This window comes from Lemur catta, chromosome 18 (assembly GCF_020740605.2).
Source record: "Lemur catta isolate mLemCat1 chromosome 18, mLemCat1.pri, whole genome shotgun sequence".
NCBI lineage: Eukaryota > Metazoa > Chordata > Mammalia > Primates > Lemuridae > Lemur > Lemur catta.
In genome coordinates, this window is record NC_059145.1 from 43962673 (window position 1) to 43988307 (window position 25635).

Consider the following 25635-nt stretch of genomic DNA (forward strand, 5'->3'; position numbering starts at 1 on the left):
GGGCTACCAGTGAGGCTTGTTTTTAGAGTGTCCTGAGTGAGCCCGTTCCCTTCAGTCAAAGTGGGACTAGGCAGAAAGGCAATGCCAACGTCCTAGAACCTGCACCTCCTCTCTGGCCAGTCAACGAGCCCGCCCAGCCCCTCCCCCAGTCCTGGGACATTCTGTCTGACCCCTCTCTGTGTATTCAGAGGTAAGTGCCACAAGAGTAGGGGCCTCAATCACCATGTGTCCCCAGGGCCTAGGATTCCACCCAGCACAAAACAAGTGTTCTGTACAATGAAATAATTCTGAGGTCCCCAGGAGAGCGCCCTGCTCCCTCCTAGGAGGCTACCACCTGTCTTCATCTGACCTTTTGTCTTCCCAGGTGCCGGTGTCAGCACCTCTGGTGTCCGGCCCCTTCAGCCACCACCGCCGAGGGAGGGACGAGTCCATCTTGCTCATCACAGCATCCCCCATGCTGAGCACATGAACGGGAGCGCCTGTGCCTACATTCTGGTGCCCACGGGAAGCCACCCCTGCACAGGCCCTGGCCTCCTGTGGGCACTGCCATCAGGGCCTCGTCCGCAGCAGCCCCAGGACCCCTCCCCTCTCAGGCTCCTGTGTCTGACCCAAGACCCAGCTCCAGTTCAGGGCCCTTCGCTGCCCTTGCCTCAGCTCCTGACTCTGGGTGTTCCCCAAAGCCCAGCCTACCCTCAGGGGAGGGAGATGGAGTCCACGGGTGCTCCAGGGCACGGACGTCCGTGGGGTCTGCATGCTGAGCTGTCGAGTTACGCACCAGCCTCGCTCTGGTTCAAGTCTTTGCAGCCAATAGTCAGGGCAGGCCAAGTGCAAAGAAGAGGCTGGGCCAAGGGACAGGAGTTGTACTGACTTTATTTCCCTTCACTCTTCTCACCCACACACCTGCTGTCCCCCACAAACTCTGGGGCTGTGGGGTGCCCATACATGACTAGACATCAAGGTCTGGGCACAGCCATTCTGCCACCACCAAGCCCCCTGTGAGGGGGCACTGTGGAGGCCATGGCAGCATGAGCCAGGGCTGGAGGCCCATGTCATCCCTTGGCCACTCACCCCAGCCAGCCAAGACCAGACAGCCGGGGGCTGCAGAGGGGGCAGGCCCAGGCTCCAGGCCTGAGTGCTGGCCAAATAGGCTGAGCAGCTCAGCTGGACAGAGGGACGTCAACAGATCTCCCGGGAGGTGATGATCCTGAGCCCGGGGCTGCAGCCTCGGGAAGTGGGTAAGATGCCCCAGTCCTCTCACTCCAACATCTGGGTGCTCATTAATTGGTTTTTCAAATAAAAAGGAGATGTAAAAGCTGGTAAAACAAGAACCCCTATCCGTACTGGCACGCTAAGGTGCCATTATTGCTTCTGGCCTTGTGGGCTGGCTGGAAAGGCGCTCCCACCAACACTGGCCCAAGGGGAAGAGAGTGTTTAGCACCAGGGACACAGGCTCCTGTCCCCAGAGGGACAGGGCCTCCCAAGAGAGAGGCTGGCTGTGCCCACCTACAGCTACAGTGACCATTTTGACCAGTACCCAGCCAGCTGTCTGGACCCCTCTCCTGCCCTGAGGGGAAGTGTGTGAGAACAGGAAACCCAAGTCCTGGGTCAGGGTTTCATACCAGTGCCCCACACCTGTCTTTGACCTCTGCTTGTCAAACTATGGCCTGCGAGAGCAGGGTCCCAGCCTGGCCAGGGCCCCAGGCCTACTCAGGCTGCAGTGGGGCCAGCAGGAAGCAAGGCCACCAGGCCCTATGGGAGACCCTGGTGCTAGTGATAAGGGCTGGAGAACCCGCAGAGGTCCCTGCCTGTGGCCCACTGGGCAAGATCAACTTTTTTGGGAAAATGTGAGCCAGCTCTGAAGAGCTGCCAGGCACTGGGACCAGAGGTTAGAAATAGCAAGGGGGAAAGAGGAGGGACCCTGAGGACATCATGGAAGCCCAGAGATCAGCGGTGCAGGGGAGGAAAAGAGCTGCAGCGACGCAGGAGCCTGGAAGCCCTGTCTTCGGGGTCGGGGAACTGCAGAGCCTGGAGCCCGGCATTCCTCCTCGGGGAAAGCAGGGGTGCCTGAGGGTGTGTCTGCGGGCTCTGGCTTGTACTGCCCCCCTGCAGCCCCAGACCCACCCGGGCCAGGGAACCTGCTGGCACTGTCCCCTCCAAGCCCAGAGAACGACCAGGGTGGTGCGGCTTGGATTATAAAACCTCACATCACTCGGGCACCTTGGGCCTGCCCACATCTGTACAGAATAAAGTGCTTCATTTATTGATGATTAAAATGTCCCCAGCCCCCTGTGCCCCAGCGCCATGGGCCTCACAAGGAGGTCAGAAGGGTTCAGCGCCCCCAACCATGCCCCTTGGGCCTGGGCCTCTTCCCACCCTGGCCATGCTGGGAAGGTGGTAGCGTGGGGGAGCAGTGGGAGTTTAAGGTGCAAAGAGTGTAACAAACAAAACTGTATAAACACAAGAGGAAAGAGCTTAACTAGGAAACATGTAGCTTATGGAACCTTCCGTGCCATCTTAAAGGCAGGAATGAAGACATTAAATGACAACAAAATAGAATTTCCTATTAGTGCCGGCCTCATGAGGGCAAGCACCGGCACAGGCTGGGGTCCCCTGTCCCCAGGGGTTCCTCTCACCAGCAGTGCTGTGAACGCCCCACCCACCTGTGCAGAGGCCCAGGAGGAGTCAGGATGCTGGAGCCAGCCAGGGACAGGTTGTGGCTGCCCTAGTGCGGGCCATAGGGGAGCAGAGACGGACACACACACACACGTCTCACGTCTCCTTCTGGTGTGAAACACATGCCAGGGTAGCTGGTGAGGGGCGGAGGTGCTCTGTGAGCGGCAGCCCTGCCCCCTGTCCCACCGATAGCACCTTGAAACCCCCAAACACTCGTCCAAGCCTCCTCCTTGGCCCCTGCCCCTGGGGTCTGGCCTGTCTGCAGGGGTTCCTTGACTCCAGCCCCTGGGAGCTGGTGCTGAGGGAGGCACCTGTCTGCCCACCTAGGGCCTGGCCCACAGCACCAAGGCCTAGCAGCTTCCGGGGACATCGCCAGGACTCAAGACCCACGGTGCAGCCTGGTGCAGGTTGGGGACCCCCGGGCCTGCCGGCAGGGATGTGGGTGGGGAAAGCAAGCCCCTGGGGTCCAGCCCCTGCCTCCCCCACACTACTTGGCGCACAGCCAGGTCTGCAGTTCCCGCTGCTCAACGCTCCCCACCCGCGCCCGCCAGCGTCCAGTCTCACGCCCTGGCGGGGTGTCCACAGCCCGCGGACTGGGTCCACAACTCTTCTACAGGGGCGGCACCCCAACTTCTCCCCAAACCCTCCAAGAAGAAGGAGCAAAGTAGGGGCACGAGCACATGGGGCTAAACCGCAGAGGCCGCTCCAGGCTGGGTCAGACCAACCCTCTCCGCCTCCGGCCTCAGCAGCGTCACCGGCCACTACACCTGTCCCCGGGCCCTCCCTCCCGCCGTACCTGCCGCCTCCAGCACCCCCCTCGCCTGGAGGGGTGCTGCAAACAGTTTCCTCTCTTTTCTTTTTCCTTCACTTGCAAAAAAAACCCCAAAACGTAAAGGCTTCAAGGAGTCGCAGAAAGGGGGGCACTTGCGAGTGAGGCGTCCTCCACCGGCTCTGGGGGCTGCCGGCCCGCGCCCCCCGGGTCGGGGTCTCAGGCGGAGCACATCCAGCCACCTCTGGAGGAGGGGGCGGCGGCCCAGGCCCGAGCTGCTGCCCCCCCAGCGAGGAGCGAGGGCAGCGGGTCCCCCCCCGGAGCGGGCCCTGGGCTCCAGGTCGCAGCAGGTGTAGCTGGGCAGCTAGTTGGTGGCGTTCATCCTGCCGCCAGCGCCGGCCGCGGTGGGGAAGAGGGGCGGCGGGGGCGGCAGGGTCGGCGGCGGCCCGGGGAGCAGGGCCAGCGCGTGCGCCTGCGGCGGGGCGGGGGGCAGGCCGGGGCCGGGGGCCGCGCCGTCGCCGGGCCCCGGGTGGCTGACGCGGAAGCATTTCTCCTTGTGGGCCTTGAGCATGTTGGAGAAGCGGAAGCGCTGGCCGCACACGTCGCAGGGGTACGGCTTCTCGCCGGTGTGCGTGCGCCGGTGCCGCTTCATGTTGGGCCGGCTGGTGAAGCTCTTGCCGCAGATCTCGCAGATGTACGGCTTCTCCCCTGGGGGACGCGGGCAGGGCGTCGCTGGAGGGTCACCGCGGCCCTGCCTCGGTGCCCCGCGGAACCACGGTAGGGTCCAGTCCTGGCACGCAGACCCCCTCCCCCGCCCCGGGCCACCTTGCGCCAGCGTGACCCAACCCTCGGAGGCAGGAAGGATGGCACCGCGCCTGAGACAAAAGGGTAAACTAAGGCCCGGAGTTGGGAAGGGGTGTGGGCAAGGCCATCCCAGGCCTCGTGAGCAGGGCCGAGAAGGGGTCCCAGGCCTGGCACGGAGCCCCTCCCACCAGGCAGCCGCACCTGTGTGGGTCTTCATGTGCTCATCAAAGTACTGCTTCATGTTGAAGTCCTTGCCACACCACTGGCACATGAACTGCTTGTGGCCAATGTGGATGCTCATGTGTGACCGCAGCTGGTACTTGTACTGGAAGCGCTCGTTGCAGTTCTGGGGGGTGGATGGGGGTGAGGCACAGGAGGCGAGGCCACCAGCACACAGGGCCCAGGCAGGGAATGGGGTCGGGAGATGGGAAGAGGCCACGCAGTGGAGGCCTGAAGACGCCTCCCCCCTTTCTCACTGGAAGCCCCCTCCCCATCGCCACCTGCAGCTCTGCTGTCTCGTCTCTGATCTCTCCCCTGAGGTACCCCCAATCCACCTCTCCAGAAAATCTGCCACGTGGCTCCAGCCCATGCAGACTTCCCACCTTGACTGTGTGGGGCCCGGGTTAGGGGTGTGGGAGGCAGAGGACCCTGCACTCCACTTCCCCACCCCTCTGGTTTTTAAGCAGCTGCTGTCCCTCATCCCTGCCCCTCCCAAGTGGCCCCTCAGACAGGCCAAAGAGGAGATGGGAGCTCACCTCACATCTGAATGGCTTCTCCCCGGAGTGCTGCAGTGAGTGCACCTTGAGGGACATGCTGCGCTTGAAGGACTTCCCGCAGGTTTCACAGGTGAAGGGCATGTCCTTGGTGTGGGCTACGGGTTGGGCACCATGGCCGTCATGTCTTGGAGTCCTGCCTGAGTACCCCTACATTGGGCCCAGACCCCACCTCCTTGAGCAGCCCTGTGCCACAACCCTCCTTGGGGACCACCTTGTACTCTGTCCCAGGACCTGGGCTGATTCCCAGGAGGGGCCGGACCCCTTCCCTCCAGGGCTGGGTCTTCCTGTCTGCACTGAAGGTCTGGCTCAGACAAGCACAGCGGCCCTTGTGGTTGGTTAGCCCCTGGCCAAGGGCAACAGCCAAGGCTTCCCTGCCCCCAAAGCTTCAAGGAGGATGGAAGGATCCTGGGGGGATGGGCCTCAGCTGGAATCCTGGCCCAACCACTGGCTTCCCGCTTCTCTGTGCCTCGCTTCCTCTTCTATAAAAATGGACTAATAGTGGCACTGAGCTCCAAGGGTGAGGGGCTTTGTAGGGGATGGCATGCATAAAGCCCCAGCTCAGTCCAGAGGAAGTTAGCAGTGCTCCCCCCAGAACCCATGGATAGGTGACAACAACAAACTCTTCAATGAATATCTGGGAGGAGGCAATTGGAGACAGAGAGAGTGCCCCTCTGAGCTCACAGACCAGTCCTGGGTTACCCAACACGCTCCTGGCCAAGTCCTAGACCCAGCGTCCCAGCTACCTGTCAGTTCACACTAGAGGGCGCCTGGCACTGTCCCACGGAGAAAGGGAGTAGGGCCTGGCCAGGGGCCCAATGTCCACCTTGACCACCCCTTCCTCGAGTCCCAGACCCAGAGTGGGCAAGGAAGGAATAGCCCTAGGGACACAAGACTTCCTGCCTGGCCCACGTAGAGGGGGTGGGCAGCCTTTTCTGAGGCAATGGGGTGGCCAACACACACTTGGGGGGGGGCTCCTTACTGTGTCCAGGCGTGACCCCTGGGGGGAGGTTGCATTCAGAGAAGTCTGAAGCCCTGTGAGGGCCAAAAGGTGAGAAAGAATCAGAGGTATAGCTGCCATCAAACTGAGACAGGGCCTGTGCCAGCCCATATGGCACTTTGTATAATTTAGGAAAAGGTACTCTTTTCCCTGGGTGGGCACAAGCTCATGCCAGGATGCACAGCCTGGTTAGCAGTGTGCCAGCTCAATTCGTTCCCACCTGCCATCTTGTTCAGGCACCCTTGTGCAGTGTGTAGCCTACCCAACCATACAAGGCAGCCCTGGCCCCAGAGCCTGCCCAGTCACACCTGCCACTGCAAACAGCCTCTCAGCTGAGAGGGGCCGTCTCACCCCTTCACATTGCCCTTGGATGTGAAGTCTTTTCTATTCACCTGGATAGAGTCCTGCCCAGTACAGCCAGCAGCTAGCCCGTCTCTGTCCTCAGGCTTCACCCCCCATTGACCCAGACTTACCAACCATGTGCTTCCGCACATGGGCCATGGTATAGAACTTCTTCTCACAGATCTCACATGAGAACTTCTTCTCTGCGTAACCATGCACAATCTTGTTGTGCTCATGGAGGGACCAGAGCTTCTTGAAAGCTTTGCCACACGTCACACACTGTAGGATGAGAAGACTTTAAGCCCTGGGCCCTGAGCCAGGATCTTGTGACCTTGGACAAGCTGCTGCCCCTCTCTGGCCTCAGCTGCAGAAGAACAGGAGGGGAGTATGGTCCCCAAGGTCCCTACCACCCTCTGTTGCCTGAAGTAGCAGGGGAAGGCGGCAGTGATAACGCCCCAACTCGGCCAGCCCCTGTTATCTTGATGTCCAAGGACCAGCTAGAACTGATGTTGTAGAGTTGGGGATGGTAACTCCCTACATACTTACCTGCCCACGTACCCAGGGCTGAGGCCTGGGGCCCTCCTTCATCCTTGGGCTTAATTAGAGTTGGGGGTCACCTCTTCCAGAAGTCCCCCCACTCTGGGCCCATTTCAACAAGGCCTTCCCAAGGCCTCACGCTCTCTCTACAGAGGGCTGTGGCTGAAGGGCCACATTGGGTGTGGACGCTATACACACAGTTCATGGAGAAGCCCCTCAGATGATCAGCAGGTTATCGCTGCAGCCTCCCCTGCGGGGACCCATGCCATGACACCATGGAGATGCCTAAGGGGATGGGCTCAAAGGGGTTGGCTGAGGAGAACTGCAGGAGGTACCAGGTCCCTTAAGGCAACGGAGGGTGGTGGGGACCTTGGGGCCTTAGACCCTTGTCCTGCCCACCTCTGCAGGACACCCCCAGAGAGCTGAAGACTAGGCCAGGGTCTGGGCAGAAATTGGGTCAGGGTGCCCAGGTCAGATGGGGCACAAGCTTCTCTGCCTTTCAGGAGGGAGGCTCAGGTATGCGGTAGGTGCAGAGTCAAAGGGCAGCCCCGCAGGCAGGCAAGTGGGAACAGGTACACCAGGGTGGAGCAGGTTACCAGGTAACTCCCAAGTAACACTTTCTCCACATGGTGATGCAATTAGCAATTAGCTCAGGCAATTAGCACCCGCCTACTCTCCACCTTTCCCCCCTTCTCCTGGGCCAGAAAAGGTACAAACCACCTGCGGGGAGCCTGGCTGGCTTTGTGCCGCCCCTACGCTGAGAAGCTAGGCTGGCACAAATGGACTCCGGCTGGCCCATGGCCTGGCAGCCAGCCTAGCTTCCTTCCTCAGCCCCAACAGCCCCTGCTCTTCCCAGAGTTCTCGTCCAGTCCCTTTCCCCCAGGGCCAGGCCAGCTGGCATCTCCCAAGAGCTGAATGCAGGGGCTGGCTCCTGCTGAGCTGCCCCCTACTCTATACAGAGCCTTTGTGGGAAGTGGAAAATAGCACCCTTCTGGGCAAACGCCTTCACCCTTCATGTGTATTTTTGTTGCAGTGCACAACCTGTGAAAGTGTACACAGTGGCCCTGCTGGCCTTCCTGCAGCTGGAGGGATTTGTTAAAACACTGTCTGACTCATCCCTCCCCAGAGCTGGCTATCCCTTGGCCTCATCTGCTCAGACAACTCAATGCTCTCATCTTCTCCGAGACCCCTTTGTTCCTTTTGCCAAGGGTACCATTTGTTCCAGTCCTCTTTGCACATCTGTCCACGTGCCAAAGCCCAGCTCTATCCACCTCTTCCAGGAAGTTCTCCTTGATGTTATCCCCTGAGCTCTCACCACCCTGATGACAGCCCGGGACTGGGCTGGCCTTACTGTCTGGGGGCTAGGTCTAGTCTCCCCAGACCGTCTGGGCAACGTGGTCAGCAAGACACTGGGTGACTGGAGCCCAGGTCGGGCCTGGCCCCGCACCCCCAAAGGCCCACCTGGATGTTGCGCTCGCAGTCCGTCTGCCGGTGCAGCAGCAGCTCACTCTCCAGCAGGAAGCGCTTGCCGCACTGGTCACAGATCTGCATGCGGCTGTGGGTCACATTCATGTGTTTCTCCAGGTACCAGCGGTTGTTGAAAACTCGTGGGCACTTCTGGCACGGGTGGTGCTGCTTCTCCTCCAGCTTCACCTTGGCCCCCAGCCCATCAGTGGCTGGAGGCCCTCGGGCTGGTGCAGAGGCCACTCTGGGGGACAGCTTGGGTCGCTTCCCACTACGTGGCCCAGCCTCCTCAGGCTCAGAGGTGCCTTGGCGCCGGGCATTCTCCCGGGACCGCGTGGCCATGCGACTGTGGGGAGGGGGGTCAGCACGGCTGCCCCGGCGCCCTGGTGGCCCCTGCATGCCGCCAGCTTCCCCCTCCTCCCCTTCCTCCTCCTCAGAGCTCTCTTGATCCTGCTCACTGGGCCCTTCCTCCTCCTCCTCTTCTTCCTCCTCCTCCTGCTCACTGTGCCCTTCCTCTTCCTCCTCTTCCTCTTCTCCCTGACTGCCACCCTCTTCCTCCTCCTCCTCCTCTCCTCCACTGCCACCACCCTCCTCTTCCTCATCCTCTTCTTCTTCCTCCTCCTCCTCCTCCTCTGAGTGTCTCTGCAGCCCATCCTCCCGGCCCAGCACCATGGTGGCCGGGCTGGTCCCAGGGCCTGGCTTCCCCTCGGGCCCCGTGGACACGTGCAGTGTCTGGTTGTTGAGGTTCACCTCCACAATGATCTGGGACTGCTCCTGGCGGCTGTAGGTGCCAGAACCCCCAAGCTCTTCCTCCAACTCCTCCCCACCCTCCAGCTTACACAAGCTGGCCGGGGGCCTGCCGGCTTCCTCCACAGCACCCTCCTTCTCCTCCTTGAAGAAGGGCTGGGCTGGCCCAATGGTGGCAGGCACTGTGCCGCCAGCGGTCCCTGCCCCGTCCTCAACGCGCACTGAGTAGGGGTCAGGGCCCTCGCGGGCATAGATCTTGGGCAGGCCTGGGGTGTCCGCCTCCTGCTTGATGTCACAGTAGTAGGGTGGTGCAGCTGGGGTGCAGCTGGCAGCCGGCTGGGCCAGGGCCACAGTGCCGGGACCCGGTGGGCCTAGGGAGCGGGCGTCCAGCAGTTCCTGGCAGGATGCGGCGATGTCGGCCATCTGCAGCAAGGAGGCGGCACTGAGCACTTCGTGGACGTTGGCTGCGTTGACCAGCAGCTTGGACGTGTAGATGAAGTTGAGGATCTGCTGCAGGCCACCAGGCGCCAGCGCCTCCAGGGACAGCTCCACACGCTGCAGCTGCTTGTTCTGGGTGAAGAGCGAGTGGAAGAACTGGCTGTAGGCAGCGAGCACGCCCTTGTGCGCCGGGAAGACGCTGCGCTGGGGCACCAGCACCAGGTCCACGTCGCACAGGTCGGGCTGGAAGAGGCGCTGCTCGTTCAGGCGGCCCATCAAGCAGGCGAAGTGCAGCGCCACGTCCTCCACCAGCGAGAACTCGGCCGCCGGTGAGTCAGTTGTCTTCTCAACCAGCAACTGTGGGGGCAGAGGGCACAGGAGGGGGTCAAGGCCGGTGGGCCCCCCTACACCCTGCAGCCCACCCGTGAGGCAGCCCCCCATCCCCCGCGCCGCTTCACAGGAAAGGAGCCGGAGCTCAGGCAAGGAAGCGGAGGGCCAGGCTCAGGTCCCAGCCAGGTGCCCGCGGGGCTCACACTCCACTCGTGAGCTTTTCAGGCTGAAGATCAGCTCCTGGGTCAGTCACTTAACTTTTCTGGGTCTCCAGCTCTTCCCCTGTAAAAAGGGAAGAGTCATCCTGGGAAGGGAAGGGGCAGGAAAAGGGACCATGGTGACCAACCATCTGGTTCACCAGGGGCCTGGGGGTTTTCAGGGTGCAGGACCAGGTGGTCACCCCAGCAGGGACACAGGCATCCCTTCAGCACTTCCTCAGCCCTAGAGATTGTCTCCCACATACTCACTCACACATACCAACAAAACAAACCTCTCTGCCCGGCCTCTGGCCACTGCAACTGGGGGGCGGGGGCAGCACCTGTGGGGACCCCTCACCTCACCAGCAGTGAGGCTGCTGCAGAAGTGGGAACTTGCGAAGAAATCCAGGCCCAGGGCCTGTAACTTCTCCCCAGCCCGGTCTGGCTGTGCCCGAGGAGGCTGGTGGGATCCAGGCAGCCCCCCATCACTTGGCTAGAGCTTGGTGGGCCAGGCTGCTCCCACCCCTGCCTGCAGCCTCAGGCTTGGCCCCCAGCCGCTCCCCCGACACAGGGCGCTGTGCGGGTGGAAGGACACAGCTGTGTTACCTGTCTACCATGCCTGCGGGCAGGAGACCCCCAGGGCCTGCCCCAGACTCTTTTTCCTCTAGACCTCCAGTCCCCAGGTCAGCAATAGTGCGGGCCCGGAGGCTCTGGGATGGCCCCGTCTTGGAGGCTATACCACCTGGGGTCCCTGGAGCCCTGGGGAGGCCCTCAAAGTCTGACAGATCAGCGTCCAGGCCTGTGGCCACATACAGCACCTGCGAATTACCCAGTTACCCAGATTAGGAGCCAACTCAGTCACCCCTGGTTCCACACAGTGGCCTCCCCAAAAGGCGGGCAGCACAGACAGGCAGCCTGCCCAGTCCCCTACATGGGGCCCAGCACACTGCACATGTGTAATTACTATCCACCGACCACCTTCCTGGCTGCACCAACCCTGCTGGTTCCAAGTTCTGGCTCTCCTCAGAGCCAGCCTGGCGGCGTCAGACTTCCTACGTTTGGGAGGTACCTTGTCTCATGGCCATAAAACCATCAGGTCCCCCGACGCCATGCTGGAGGCCCTGGGAGAACCTCGGCCCTGTCCATCACATCCTTCCATGGCCCGGGCAGCAGTGGGTGGGCCCAGACTGGGTGGCGTGGTGGTGTTTAGGCTCAACTCCGCAGTCACCTGAATGAGAACTTGCCCTGGGCCTTAGGATGAGCCTCACTGAGCCACCAGAACAACCTGCTTCTAGACCTGCCCTGGACCCTTCCCTCCACATCTCGTGGCCAGGGCAGCACACACCCTGTGCTCACCCAAATTCCCTTCCAGCCAGGTCCCTGGCCATGGATACCGTCTCCCTTGAGTCCTCCCACCACACTGCTTCCCCCAGCCAAGATGCCTCTCGTCTGTCCCTCTGTCCCGAAGCTGCTGGCCTGTCCAGGCCTGGCCAATCTAACTGGGACGTGGCACTAAGCCCCTCCCACCTCCCTCCTCTGACTCATTCTGATTCATCATTTGGGACCAACCTCTACTGCGCAGATGGAGAAACTGAGGCTCAGAATGGGAGGGTCCCCCAGTCCAGAGCCCCTGGACTCGCAGCTCTGCGAAGGCTACCCCTTCCTTGATGGACTGGACACCATTCCACATGGCTAGATTTCTTAGCCTTTAGTGACTTAACAAGGAGAAATTCTCCCACCCAGGGACCCCTGGGCTTCCGCAGGCCCCGACATTATTCCCTCTACCCGCTGCCTTCTCTCCAGAGCCACTGTACCTACAAATCAGTGAGGGGTCAGAGTACAACTTGGGTTGTAACAGGGATTCCTTAGGGCCTCCCGGGGCCACACGGTAGCAGGAGAAGTGTCCTGGATAAGGGCTTGCCAAAGCCAGGCCTTTTGGGAGCATCTACCCCAGGCCACAGGGTCTCAGACCTGTCTTCTCTCCCTTTATGGAACATGCTCCAGTGCCCACCTGTGCCCACCTGCCATGGGGAAGGGCAACCTTCTCATATGCGGTTCGGCCTGCAGGGCCTAAGTGAGGCCTCGCTTCGGCCCTCTGGCCTCAGCAGGGGAGGAAGGCAGAGCTGCCTCAGAGGCTCCGTTCCCAAGGCAGTACCCCCAAGCCACACCGGCACCATCCTTGGGCCCTCGAACCTCACGACCAGGTACCCTGACTGGACTCCCTTGACAGGGCACACAGATGCTGCCCGTGTCCATAGCTGGCAGCCCCTCAGCAGGGTACAGCTGTCCCCTTGCCCAGCCTGTCCCATGCAGTGCCCACCAGCTGTGCTGGCCTCCCCAGCCAGATGTGCCAGTTCCCTGAAGATGGGGATGACCCTCCCCATGTGGCTGTGCCAGCTGCAGCCACACACCCCATGCCCAATTCCAGGCCACCCCAGTCCCGCTAAGACGCAGGACCAGGGGGTGGTCAGGCACTCTTGTTGCCAGGGGGTTTCATGCCCTCAAACCCTGCCCTCAAGTCAGGCTGGGGACTGGCCAGGTGCCAGGCACACCTGCCAAGGTTGCTTACCCGTCAGAGCCTTCTACACCTGAGGGGTCCCTTGCCTGACTGCCACAAAGCCTCCCTGGAGGCCTCATGTTGAAACAGGGGAGGCCATCTGTGCCCCCGAGACTCCCACACCAATCTTTCCTCACTGGGCAGCAGTGGGTGGGCCGAGACTGAGCAAGGGTGCACGCGCTCATGACCTCTAGGCTCCTCCTTTTGGGGAGGGGTGTCTATGCCAGTCTCCTCTGCGCTTATAGCTCCCCTCCTTCCCTGGGGAATAGACCAAGAGACGGCAGGGGACCGGCCCAAGGTCACACAGGAGTTTGTACCGAGGCTGCAGGTGCCCCCCGGCCCTGGCCCGGGCCATCCCAAATCCCCAGGCAGGGCGGCTCCGGCGCCCACGTGGCCCAAGGCCCAGGCGGGAATTCGACCCCCCCTTCCCCCCCATCACCCAGCCCGAGGGCGGCGCCGTCCCGGGCGCAAGGGAGCGCCCCCCTCAGCCCGTGCCTAGCAAGACCTCAGCCTCTCGCGCCGGCACCCCCTCCCCAGGAATTCAACCCCCTCCCCACTGAGAGCCGCGCCGGGCGCCGCAGTCCCGGCCGGCCCCGGGGACCCCGCAGATGGGGTCGGAAGGCCGGGGGAGGGGGAAGATCCCTGCACCCCCTCCAGCCGAGCCCGTGGGCAGTGCGCTTGGAAGGGCAGAGCTGGCAGGTGGGCGGATAAGCGGGGGGACAGGCAGGGCCCCGCGTACCATGGTGCCGTGGCGCTGGGGGCTCACAGGGCCCCGCGGGATCGCGCTGCCCCCGGCGGCCGGGCCGGGGCCGCTCCATGAAGCGCCGCGCTGGGGGCCGCCCCCGCGCAGGGCCCCGCGACCATGGCCCCCGGGGGCGCGGCCGGGCGGGCGGAGGCGCAGGGCCGCGGCGAGTCCAGCGCCCAGCAGCTGCGGCCCCGGAGCCTCCGGCGCGGCGGGCGGGGGGCGCGGGGCGCCGATTGGAGCCCGCGCGTCAGCTGGGGCCGCCGTCTGGACGCTTAAAGGGCCAGGCCGCGCTGCGTGCCGGCGGGGGGCGCGGACGCGCGGGGCGTGCGCCGTCCCGGTGCGGCCCGCCCTGCCACGGCCTGCCGGGCCCCCCGGCCGGTCCTCACCGCTCCCACCCCAGCGATGGACCCCGGGCCCGGCCCCTGCGCTAAGCCGCCTTCTGCCGGGAAGTTCCTCCCGGAGTCAAACCCGGTGCCCGCCAGCTGCGCCACGGAGAGGGGGCCGGGGTAGGAGGCTGCCGGGAACTCAGGAAGCTGGGCGCGCTGGGCCCCCAACCCGATGCCGAAAAAGGCTTCCATCCGCTCCCCCGAGCAATGCCACGCTGAGGGACAGAACCCCGCACCCCAGCGACGCTCGCCAGCCCCATCCTTTGGCCTGGGCTGCTCTGACCTGGGGGTGAGTCTGGGGTCCTCAACTGGCCTGCCCCGCCCCCATCCCTACCCCAGGGCGGCTCAGGGCTCATTTTGCTGTGTGCCTCCGGGACTTGGCTCCCGTGGACTCATACCTACCTGGGGGCCTCAGGTTGCACAGGTCCGCCCAAGGCAGGAGATGTAAGACCCTGGACCACAGCTGCAGTGACCAAATCCTTTAAGGTGACTGGCCCAGGACCAGAGGAGTGGAGCCTGATGGCCCCGGCCCTGCTAGCCGTGTGCCCTGACCGCTGCTGAGTGGCCCCCTTGCTCAGCCTCTGCTGGGGAGAAGCAGCCAGGCTTGCGGAATGCTGCCCTGGCATGGACACCCGTGGGGGCAGGGGGCTGGCTGTGCTGGCAGGAGGCTGCAAAGGAACGCTGCCAGGCTAAGCAGGCAGCAGGGTGGGGACCATAGGGCACTGGGCCTGGCAGGGTCCACGCGGTGACTGGGCCACAGGAGGCCCCTGTAGGCCTCTCATGTGACCCATGTCATCATTCAGATGCCTTTTTGCGTCCCCCGCCCCTACCCCAACCTGACTGCTGCCCTATCCTGGGTCACTCTCACATTGTCCCCACCCTGATACGTCTCACACACGTGCACTTGTGTTTATCTACAAGCCCGTGCCCAGCTGCATCAGTATCACCTGGGTATGCCACCGTATTCATGAGTGGACAGGAACTCTGGGCCTTGCTCAGGGTGACTTGGTTGTGGGTTCCAGGAGAGGAAATGGAGTAAAGGCCAGTCTTAGGTACACGCCATGAAACAGCTTGATTGTCCTGTAACATTGCAAGGCCCCCTCAGAATGGGGAAGCCTTCAAGACAAGGCTATCCTAGAGCCAGGGAGAAAACATCTCAAGGCAGAGAGAGGGTGAACAGAGTGCCATGGGTACAGGGACGAATGCACATAGCCAGATGGAAAGAGAGAACCTGGTGGAAAAGAGATGGGATCAGGGAGCAAGGGGCACAGACTGGGACATGGCCCCACAGCTGGGGCACCTGGGAGGTTTCTGGCAGCTGCTGCAGACATCCTGCACCTGCGTGAGTACGTAGACAGTTGGCTCAGCTCCCAGAGGCCCCAGGCTGAGGCCATGCCAGAGCAGCTTAAGTGTCTCTGACCAGCCAGTCACCTCAGGGCTGCCTTCTGTCTTTCTCCCTCCCAACCCACTTCCTCATCTGACTCACAGAGGATCCCTGCACTGGCCTGGGAGGTTGTAAGGGAGGGGACTGCGTACCCATTGGTTGGATAGGAACGCCGAGGCCCAGCTTAACTGACTGATTTGTCCTGCACATCAACAAGGGGAGGCTGGGAGAGAGGGGCCTCGCCCATGGGCTGGAAGGAGCCTGGCAGACAGGCTGCATGGGACACGGCTGGGCCCGTTTCCAAGGCAAAGCTTCCAGAGGGTGTGGCCAGAGTGACTGAAGCAGTGATGCTGGCCCCTATGGGAATGGCCTTGGCTATGGTAGTCAAGCTGGAGGAGGGGCTGGTGGTTGGATGAAAAGGGAGGGGGTGTCGAGGGGTTCAGTCTCCTTGAAGGCCCCAGCTGCTCCCCTCTTGCTTCTCTGCTCTGGCCTGCAGCTTATATGCCTGGGAGCCCCAGGGCAGAGCCTGAGCTGTGTGAGAGGCTCTTGGCACCTGGTCGAACTGGACCTGGCAGGAAAGAGCTGTTTGAAGAGCTGAGTTTGGTGGGCCCAAACAGGCTGCTGGGAGCTGAGGCTTGAACGTTAGCATTAACCAACAGAGGGAGGAGAAGGGCTCTGCAGGCAGACCAGAGCACCTGCATGGCACTCGAGGGGATTTGTTGCAGCAGAGACAAGATGAGAGATTCTGGTGGGTGGAAGTGGCTGGATGGAGATTTGCAGAGGAAGAATTGGTCTCTTGGCCTTGGTGAGGGACATGCAGTGGGAGCGTCACCTGAGGGGAGGATTCTAGACCAGAGCTGCATGCCCCAGGGGTGAGTCAGGATTCTGTAGAGACAGCTCACTGGGCAAGGGCAGAGCTAAGTGATCCTTTAGACATTTGGGGCTGGGTGCTGGCAAGGTCAGCAAAGCCATGCCCCTGCCTCTAGAGGACAGCTCAGAGTTTTCTCACAACTTCCCTTAGTAGCTAGCCTCAAGTTTCTCATGGCAGAGAGGAGACACAGAGCAAACTGTGCTAGGGGTGTCTCCAGGCTTGGATGGGAAACCAGATTCAACCCCAAGGAACCTGGAAAAAACAGCCCAAGCCATGTGGGGTGGAGGGTGGGAAGGACAGGGGATGCAGTGCAGGGCTCAGCCTCCCTGGGGTGGGGCATGGAACCATGTGTAGCTGAGCTGGGGGAGAGCAGAGTAGGCAATGCCAGAAAACAGGGCAACTCAACTCGGGACAGCATGGGGTTGGTGGTGTAGCAGGGAAGTTCAAAGCTACACACTAGGTGCTCGCCCAGGGCTCTACAGGGTGGGGGAACACAGATCTGCGGGGTGTGGAGTTGCGCCCGAGTTCTGCCTCCACTGAGACAAGCACTAATAGGCTACAGCTGCCCAGGGGTGGGGGCCTAATGCAAACCGGCAGGTTGCCTGCGTCTCTCACAGCATAAACAACAGGGCCTTGGCGTTCCAGGATCCTCTCCTGTCCTGTTGGTTCAAGGGACTCTGGGCCTCCCGCTGGTGACGGAGCCTGACCCTCCACATGAACCCTGTGGGACCCCTGCTAGAGGCAAGGCCCAGGGCCTTGAGCCACTTTGACGTGTGCTTGGTTCTAAGCATTTAATCCACCACTGTCCTAGGAGGGAGGAGTCCCTAGATTCCCAGTTTTTCAGATGAGGAGCTGAGTTATACAGGGGTCAAGAAAATTGTGCTCCTGGTTACCCAACTGGGAAGTGGCAGAGAACTTGAACACAGGTGGTCTGGTTCTGGCCCATAGAGGTCCTCCTATTTCTTCAAAATCAAATTAGGCTGGAAGCATTGAGTTTAGGGGGGATCTTTCTCAGGCTTTCTCTGGGAAGCTGGACCGGTGGTAGATTTTAGCTGCTGGAGGCTCTGGGTGACCTGGGGCTGGTAAAGTGCCAGCCCAGCCCCCCGGTCTCTGTGGGCCAGGCCTTTTGGGAGACAGACTCTTCTGCAGCTGGTCTGGGAAGGGTTGAGTACCCTTGGTTGATTATCATGTCTGGCTGCACCAGTCATATGCACCCTCTTTCCAGGGCTTATGAGCTATCGGAGGCCAAGGGTCAGGGCTCAAAATGCAGAATGCAGGTGTTTGTCCTGAGACCTCAGGTCACTCTTTCTACCTATGTACTCATGGCTCTGGGCTGAAGAGATGCAACCCTGGTCCAGGCTAGCTTGGCTTCTGCTGCCTGTGAAGCTCAGCTCAATTAGTGGAGCTGGAGCTTGACAGGCTGATGGTGAGTGGCGGCTCTGGGGTCGCCAGGAGCAGTAGCCCCACCCAGGGCCTTCTGACTCACAGGGAAGGGGAGGCAGCAGCAAAGAACACTGCCTCTACCTTGTACTGAAACCTTGAGAGAAAGCAGACCGCTAAAGCCTCTTACCCTTGTATGTGCACAGGTGTGGCAGGCCCTCCTCGCACTGCACTCATCAGGCACTGACTGGAGCTTCTGTCTGTCCTGAGGTGAACAGGTGTTCTTTCCGGGTGCCCAGCTCCTCCCCGCAACACCTCTGGACTCTTGAGAGGCTGCAGACTTCCTTCTTCTAAAAGCCAGAGTCCTCTGGAAACGTGAACCCAGTCCCTTGCACCTTGTGAGGCCTGACTTGAGTCCCCCCACCTGGCCACACTAGTTTGCAACACTCCTTCAAGGCTGAACACTTGTTTCTGACACCAAGTAAAGCCTCCTTTCTCTTCCAGTGATAATCTAGCCAGTGTTCATGGGGGCATTTTCCTTGAGTTCTCTATCCTTCTACTGAATGCCCAGCTCACTCACAACAGTCAAGACCAAAGACCTTGACACATTTTTCCCCCAATACTGCCTAACTGATTAAGCTTACCGCTATCGAAATGTGAACAAAGATCCTGGAACTCACTAAAAAATAAGATCATGAAGTACCTCATTAGGGGGGTTTCCCCACAGCAATTTTCTTTAAATTTTAAAGCAGTACATCGAGATTTGACAGATTTTAGGAGCTGCCCAATTTAGGAGTACACTGTTAGTTAACTCAATTTAGAAAACAGTATCTGTAAGTGAGAAGTTACCTACAATGAGAAGTTACGTTGTATTCACTAAGAAAATACATTCCTTTGAGTTCTGAGGAGACAAAAGTTAATTGTACTTGCCCTGCAAATTCTCAAGTGTGTGCTAAAAATATCACCACGGATGTTTTCTCTGGGAGTGAGAGATTTGTGCAGTACTACCTGGTGAACTGCTGTCAAGGAGGGAAATGTGGAGGCTATAGGTAAATGGACTGTCCCTAGGTAGCAGCTCACAGATGGGATGGGACATATTTCTTCCTCAGCAAAAATATCTTTATGCAGGTCACTTCAGCTGGATGACAACAAAGCCTGGAGGAAATCTGGAGTTTCCAGCGGGAGGAAGACAAGCACCATTAATGCTTATCTGTGTAGGTTAACATCTCTGACATTCTGTCTACACCCACCACTAACACTCAGCTAGGAGAAGAAGAAAATGAGCTGCAAAGAGAGAGGAGGTCTCTCCACTGACTGGGTCAGTAAAGAAACTCTGTGTTTTCTTTTCCATTTCAAAAGATTATTTGAAGTCTGGGTGAGTAGAGAAAGATGAAACATGCACAGACTCAGACTTAGACTAAGTATATATTTTAATTTCTACAAGGTCCCCTTTCAAGTTTTAGGGAAACTTAATTGAAGTGTATACAAATTAGACATTGCTAATATGTACAAAAGTATTTTCTACAGTTTTTGAACAATACTAGCTATTTGCAATAAACAGGACGTTACAAAAACAGTCCAATAATGCATTTTCTATTAAGAAGCACAATACACAACTTAATTCAATTTTATTAAAAAATAACTTCAAAATACAGAACAATCCCCTTTAGGAAGAAAAGCTATTTCTGTAGTTCACTTCAGTAAACACACAAGTTGAACACTGCAGCAGAGGGCTGTCCTTTTCCACGGAGAAAAGAAATGAGGCTTCTAGGGCCTATCTTTTTAGGATAAAATTCTACCCACAGCTGAGATGGGCAAAGTTATTGCCTGTGGTAGGCAGAATTCGAAATGCCCTTCCCCCTTTCATAGGCTAATCCCCAGAACCCATGAATATGATGAGATGAGATACCACTCCTGAAATTATGTTAAGTTCTATGGCACAATTGACCTTAAAATAGATTATCTCTGTGGGCTTGATCTAATCATACGGACCCGTAAAACACAGGAAGAAGGCAGAGAGATCTGAAGCATGAGAAAGAGCAAGACTTGAAGGGTCATTGCTGGCTTGAATATGGAGGGGACCACACCAGGAGGAATGTGGGCAACCTGAAGGATCTGGGAGAGAGATAGGCCTCTGGCTGACAGCTAGCAAGGAACTGAATTCTGTCCACAACCTGAATAAACCTGGAGGCAGATTCTTCCCCAGAGCCTCCATCAAGGAATGCTGCCCTCCCAATCCTCGCTTCCAGCCTTGTGAGACCCTGAGCAGAGAATCCAGCTATACCATGCTGGACCCATGAGCTACAGAACTGTGAGCTAATAAATGGGTGTTGTTTTAAGCTGCTAAATTTGGGGTAATTTGTCACACCACAATAGAAAACTAATACACTGCCCAAGAGTAACTTTTCTTAACATAATTAGTTTTGGCAGTTTCTGTTTGGGTTCTGAATGCATTTTTTCCCCGCTGAGTAGTATTAATCTCCTTTGCAGGCAACTTTTGAAAACCCTAAATATGAATCACATATTGTTTTATGTTCACTATCAAGTACTGTTTGTTTAAGTCCCGTTTTCTAATGTACTTTTGTCTAATGACTTGGCAAACAACTGACCACCTAACCCTGTTTTCATACCTTCTATGGGTGATAGTTTTAATACATCCAAGGTCACCTCTCCATCCATTAAGGGTTGTCAGATCCCTCCAACTGAGGGCTCTTTCCCGCTTCCCAAATACACCAGGCGTGGCCTGGGGTAGGACGATGCAGAGTTCTACATCAAACATCCAATATGAATTTCCCCTGCATAACTGGATTAATCTGGCACTAAGGTGATTAAGTACACTTGGGGCAAAAACTCAAAGTAAAGATTAAAAAAATCAAACTAGTTTTTACAGGTCAAACTATTTTTGGAGGAACCACCCAAAGCCATGAAAATGTGTAATTTATGCAGTACCCTCGACCCCTCGTCCCCTGTCTCTTATCCTAGGTTTACTCAGGTCATGCAAGGCTTCATTCAATCAGTGTCGGTCACAGCAGAAACAGGAAAACATGCTGGCTAGAATCCTTCAGCTGCTGTTGTAGTCTATCCCCTTACTTGAGAGACTTAAAAGTAAAGCCCTGCAAGGCATCTCCAGGATGGTGGCAGTTAGATTTTGGTGTTACTTTTTAAGTCCATTCTTCAATTCACTCTTCCAGAGGCACACAAATACAGCAGGCATGGGTGGCCACACGCCTCCTGTTGCCAATCCTGCCTGCTGCAGGGGACTCCCCCCCAACCCCTATGTTTTCTTGAGAGAAGCCCCCTAAATATTCAAAGTGAAGACAGCTCAAAAGAAACCACTTTTGGTGCTAGTGATTTAAAAAAAATTCTTTCTTTTCTGGTATTCTAATGTATGGTGTATAAGAACAATGCTTAAAGAGGCACCAAGAAGTACCAAGCACCAAAGCATGAACTGGAATAGAATTGTTTTTTACAATTTAAACTTCCGATACTATTTATTAAAAAGAACATAAAATATTAAGTTCTTGTAGACACTGAAAGTATCTATAATTAAGGCTGATTTTTCTTCTTAACCTTGCCCACAATAATATAGACTCTGTGGGCTGTATGATGACCACTTTTCCTGATCCTCTGAAACAGCAAAGAAGGAATGAATAAAGAACTCCAGAGCCACTGCCTTATACTCCTGGCTACCAACAGTATCAGTTCTGGGTGGTTTGTTTTTCAAAGAGCACATATGTACAAGACTCTCCGTAATCGGTATATAAATATTTGGCCGCCTTTAACAGTTCTCCTTCACAGTTCTATGCTTGGCAGCATATATGCTAAAACCGGAAAGACAGGCAAAAGGAATCTGTATTCTAAGGAATACATGAAATGGAGAGAAATAGTCTTAAAATAATATTGCAAATTATACTTAGATAAATTTCACGATTTCTTGATTCAAGAAAATGAAATTCATTTCCATAGTTGCCTACTGTAAAATGTGGCATAAAATATTTTTAGGAGACATGTCTGTATTCTAAATTCTTCTGCGTACATGTAAATGAATGAGTGGTTATTAAGAAGTATCTATCTTTGAAAGTCATCTCTAATATTGAAATAGAACAACAGATTGCCATTAAGTTTCTTAAATTTTTAAGTTACCAGATATTTACAAACAAGATATAATTTGTTATCAAAAAAGAACGTTTTCAACTATATCTGCTGCTCTCACTGGGGCTCCGGTGATGAGAGTAACTTCGGTCACTTTCACTGTCAGAGCCATAAGATCTACAACTCCTGTATAACAAAACAGAACAAAATATACAAAAACCTTTTAACTATCAACCCTTTGAATTCTTCTTGTAGCTTCTTTTTTGATATAAGTTACTAGAAAACATGACTGATGCAGCATAGCACAGGGGGTGAACAAGTGGGGGATTGACTATGGCAACATTGTAGACTTTTCAAAGATGTTTTACAAACAGTAGTATCACGGTTAAGATAAAATAAACATTGTATCTTGGGAAATTTACTTAAAATCCATTCATGCAACAGAGAATAATTTTCCGTGCTACACAACATGAACATCAACATTTGATTAGATCATGTAAGGAAGTACTGAGAGAAAAGTACATGAATAGTTTCATTGAAGATATGGAAACCAAAAAGGGGGGCCATGAACAGGACCACTGGAACATTGAGTCAAGAGGATCTAGTTATGGTTACCATTTAGTTATTTTGAAAAATATTCACTGAGAGCCAGTAATTTTGCTAGATGCTAGGGCCTTCCTCAATAAAAGCAGACCAAGCATAGGTCTCTGGGGCTCCAGGCTAGTGTAGAATAACGGGTAAGACAAATAAGTTAGGGGCAATGAGAGCCCCAGGAGGAGCAAAGGCTGTCTCAGAGGCACCCTGGAGGGACTGTTTGTCAGGCTTACTAGTCAGGCAGGGCTGCCCATGGGCAGTGGGTTGCAGTGAAGACCCGAAGGGTAGGTGGGAACTGGCCATTTCAAGAAGCAAAAGGGGAGATGGTATAGAGGGTGTATGTGTTCCCAGGCAGAAGGAAAAGTTCCAGCACATCAAAGGAGGGAGGCCAGAAAGAGTCTGAGCTGGAGTTGGTAAGCAGAGGGACCTTGCATGCAATGCTAAGGAGGCTGGACCTGACTGAAGGGAATAGGGAGTCCTTGAAGAGTTTCAAGCTAGAGAGTATCCAGATTACACTGATATTTTACAAGAATCACTGTAGTTGCAATAGGTGGGGGAAGGTAAGACCAGAAGCCAGCAGAAAGTGACATTACAAAAGTCACCATGAAGACTTTTACAGTAGCCAGAATGTTATATAAAACACATGTATTACATGAAAAAAATATATCTTACTAAATAATTAACAAGATAGAAACCTCAATTCTGCTGAAGCAAATGATGACTTGTTATATATTTTTTTATTTAAAAAAAATGTCAAATTGGCTATTTATAGCAAGTAGTCTTATTTAAGCCAGTGGGCCCAGTTTGGCTGGACTACTCTCTCTCTTTATTCTTTCTAAAAGAAAGGTCTGTCCAAGTATACATGAAATTTAAAAACCCATTTTAGATTCAAACATGAGTAATAACCAACAAATAGTATCTGGCAACACTTAATATACAGGCCACTTTTAGTAGCTGCTTGTGGGTTGTTGACATTCAAGAAAAGAAAGTGGCCAGGTGTGGTGGCTCATGCCTTTAATCCTAGCACTCTGGGAGGCCGAGGCAGGCGGATCATTTGAGCTCAGGATTTCCAGACCAGCCTGAGCAAGAGCCAGACCCCGTCTCTACTAAAAATACAAAGAAATTAGCTAGACAACTAAAAATATATAGAAAAAATTAGCTGGGCATGGTGGCGCATGCCTGTAGTCCCAGCTAACTGGGAGGCTGAGGTAGAAGGATTGCTTGCGTCTAGGAGTCTGAGGTTGCTGTGAGCTAAGGTAACGCCACGGCACTCTAGCCTCGGCAACAGAGTGAGACTCTGTCTCAAAAAAAAAAGAAAAAAAAGAAAAGAAAGTATTTCTATCCTTGGAAAGTTACACTTTCTCTTCCACTAGCAGCCCATCACCTCACACACCTCACAAGTGCTCAAAGTAACCTGCAGTGCATTCAAGGAGAGAGACCCACCTGCTCCGCCGATTGTAACTTCTGCCTCGGTGGTAACTGTCACTCCTCTGGCTTCTACTTGGACTCCGACTCCTGCTATAATAGCTGTCGTAAGTGTAGGACCTGCTTTAACAGCAACAACACACATTAAATTTTCCCCAATACTCATATATTCTCATTTCTTTTTAGAATCTTAAGAAGAGTGTTCTAGTTTAGAACATGGGGACTACATGACAGTGTGAGGACACATTTCCATAGTAAGTACTGAAAACATTTAACAATTGTCCCAAATCAGACTTACCATATTAAAGAGAAAAATGCTAATTTCTTTTCTGCATTGAAAAATATCACAAAATTAATACCAAGTTAGTTTGATTGAATCTGGTGGATCTTATTAGGCAATTATATTCAATAAACACCTGTCATTACAATTTGACATTGTCATTTTTGACACTAGAATAAAATGGACTAACAGAAAAAAACTGTCAAAAAGACCTCATTTAGAAAGGATATGATTTCAGGAGACAAATATATGCATTTAAGTTATTCAATAAAATACAATGCTTTGAACTAAGAGTTTATAAAACAAGTCCTTTCGATTCTGCCCCACAGGTAGTTACCCAATCCCTGTTCGTACCTGGACCGACTGTGGGGATCATATGAGCTGCTCCTGGATCTGCTCCTGCTGGATGTCCTAATAGTAATCACACAAAGGACCATCATCCTATGGATCAGGACACGACAGGCCATACCAAAAATCTAGACATTTATTTGCCCATCAAGGTGAAAATACCGTGAAATCCTAAGCTATATTTATTTTGTTTTAATATCAAAAGTATATTGGATTTTTTAAAAGGCCTATTGGATTTCATAAGAAAGATGAAGTTTTATGCAGTTCTCTGAGATGCACATAAAGAAAGTCACTGGGAAGGCTCTAAATTAGGTGAGGAAGGGGAAAGGTCTGCTCAGGTAGGACACCTGTAAGTAAAGTAAAGCTGTAGTAGTGGAAAAAGAGGGAAAGCCGCTTAGGAGAACTAGAAATCTGCTGCCCCATCCCCATACTTCTTCTTTTTGGTGCCCTCTCTGCAATCCTATCCCAATTTCTAACCCACGTTAAGAGGTGATTACAGATGTGAACTTAGGTTAAGAAAATGTATGTGGGGGAGGGCCTTTTAAAAATATTTCTACTGTTTCTCTTGCCTCACTCTGATAAGATCCCATCCTAGGAATAGCCAGAAATAATTCCATAGCTCTTTGAAAGAAGTAGATAAGAAAATAGCCAGGCTGGTATTCAGCCATGACAAAATTCTTCTCAACAGCTGCCTATGCAGCTCTTAAAAAGTGAACACGATGGAGACCACATTGCAGGGTGAGATCACAAGCTTACCTGTGACTTTTGTAACTGCGGTAGGAACTGCTCCGGCTTCTACTTCGGCCTCTGCTGTACCAGCCTCTGCTCCGACTTCTAGAGTAGCTTCTTGAACTACAGTTAAAACAAGTGAAAAAACAAATAATTATATTAACTGCCTAGGGTGTTAAAATTAATTACTGGCAGGGCAGGAAGGGAAAACACAACAAGAGGAAAGTTCTCTCACAAAATCCTCACAGTAGCTATGACAGTGACAGCTAATGAGGCAATCCAGGAACAACAGTGGTTTAAATCAAAAAGAATAAAATAAAGAAAAACCAGAAAAGGGTGGTACAAATATGTTCATAGGAGCTCTATTTGTAGCATAAAAAAGGAAATAATCCACATCTCAATTAATGGCAAAATGGATTAAAAAGAATTAAGGCATAGACATACAATGAAACATTCTAAAGTAGGAAAATGAATGAACTACAGCTGCATGTGTATCTGCAGAACACAATGTTGAGTGAAAAAAGGCAAACACAGAACATCTATACACAGAAAAGGATTTTATTTATAAAAACATTTGTGGTAAAACTATAAAGAAAAACAACAAAATTATAACAAAAGTTTAGAATAATGGTTAACTCTAGGAGAGAGGAAAGAAAGTGGCATGGTATGTCAAAGCTCTATTTTTTTTAAGCTAGATGGCAGGTACCTGAGTATCCATTATATTTTTTTATACTTTAATTATTTATTTTTATATCTATTTAATATTTAGT

At 54.8% G+C, this 25635-nt stretch overlaps 2 protein-coding genes and 1 long non-coding RNA gene across 13 annotated transcripts in view; 1 reads left to right on the forward strand and 2 right to left on the reverse strand.

The window, feature by feature from the left end:
• Positions 1–2742: 2742 nt before the first annotated feature.
• ZBTB47 (zinc finger and BTB domain containing 47) lies at positions 2743–14476 on the reverse strand. Of its 6 annotated transcripts, none has more exons than XM_045529864.1 (6): positions 14165–14476; positions 8360–9904; positions 6493–6640; positions 5002–5117; positions 4448–4592; positions 2743–4150 (listed from the first exon to the last, which is right to left on the reverse strand). In XM_045529864.1, the coding sequence occupies exons 2-6, from the start codon at positions 9821–9823 to the stop codon at positions 3807–3809; spliced, it is 2217 nt and encodes a 738-aa protein (XP_045385820.1). In that variant the 5' UTR covers positions 9824–9904; positions 14165–14476; the 3' UTR covers positions 2743–3806. The 6 variants fall into 6 exon arrangements, with proteins under 6 accessions (XP_045385820.1, XP_045385818.1, XP_045385819.1 ...); XM_045529862.1 differs by lacking the exon at positions 14165–14476 and adding an exon at positions 13371–13481; XM_045529863.1 differs by lacking the exon at positions 14165–14476 and adding an exon at positions 10081–12682.
• LOC123623115 lies at positions 13691–25575 on the forward strand. Its single transcript, XR_006729797.1, has 4 exons — positions 13691–14051; positions 18526–18715; positions 23695–23762; positions 24118–25575. It is a non-coding gene; the product is annotated as an uncharacterized LOC123623115 (long non-coding RNA).
• NKTR (natural killer cell triggering receptor) overlaps positions 18810–25635 on the reverse strand; it is a 56919-nt gene continuing 50093 nt past the window's right edge. For 4 of the 6 annotated variants that reach the window (XM_045529858.1, XM_045529857.1, XM_045529859.1 and 1 more), the window contains 4 exons: positions 24893–24988; positions 24143–24199; positions 23527–23631; positions 18810–21675 (listed from right to left, as the gene is read on the reverse strand). In XM_045529858.1, the coding sequence (XP_045385814.1) occupies positions 21588–21675; positions 23527–23631; positions 24143–24199; positions 24893–24988 (346 nt within the window). In that variant the 3' untranslated portion in view covers positions 18810–21587. Of the gene's footprint in view, positions 21676–23526; positions 23632–23806; positions 23838–24142; positions 24200–24892; positions 24989–25635 lie in introns of all 6 variants that reach the window. The other 2 variants (XR_006729796.1, XM_045529856.1) reach the window with 2 other exon arrangements.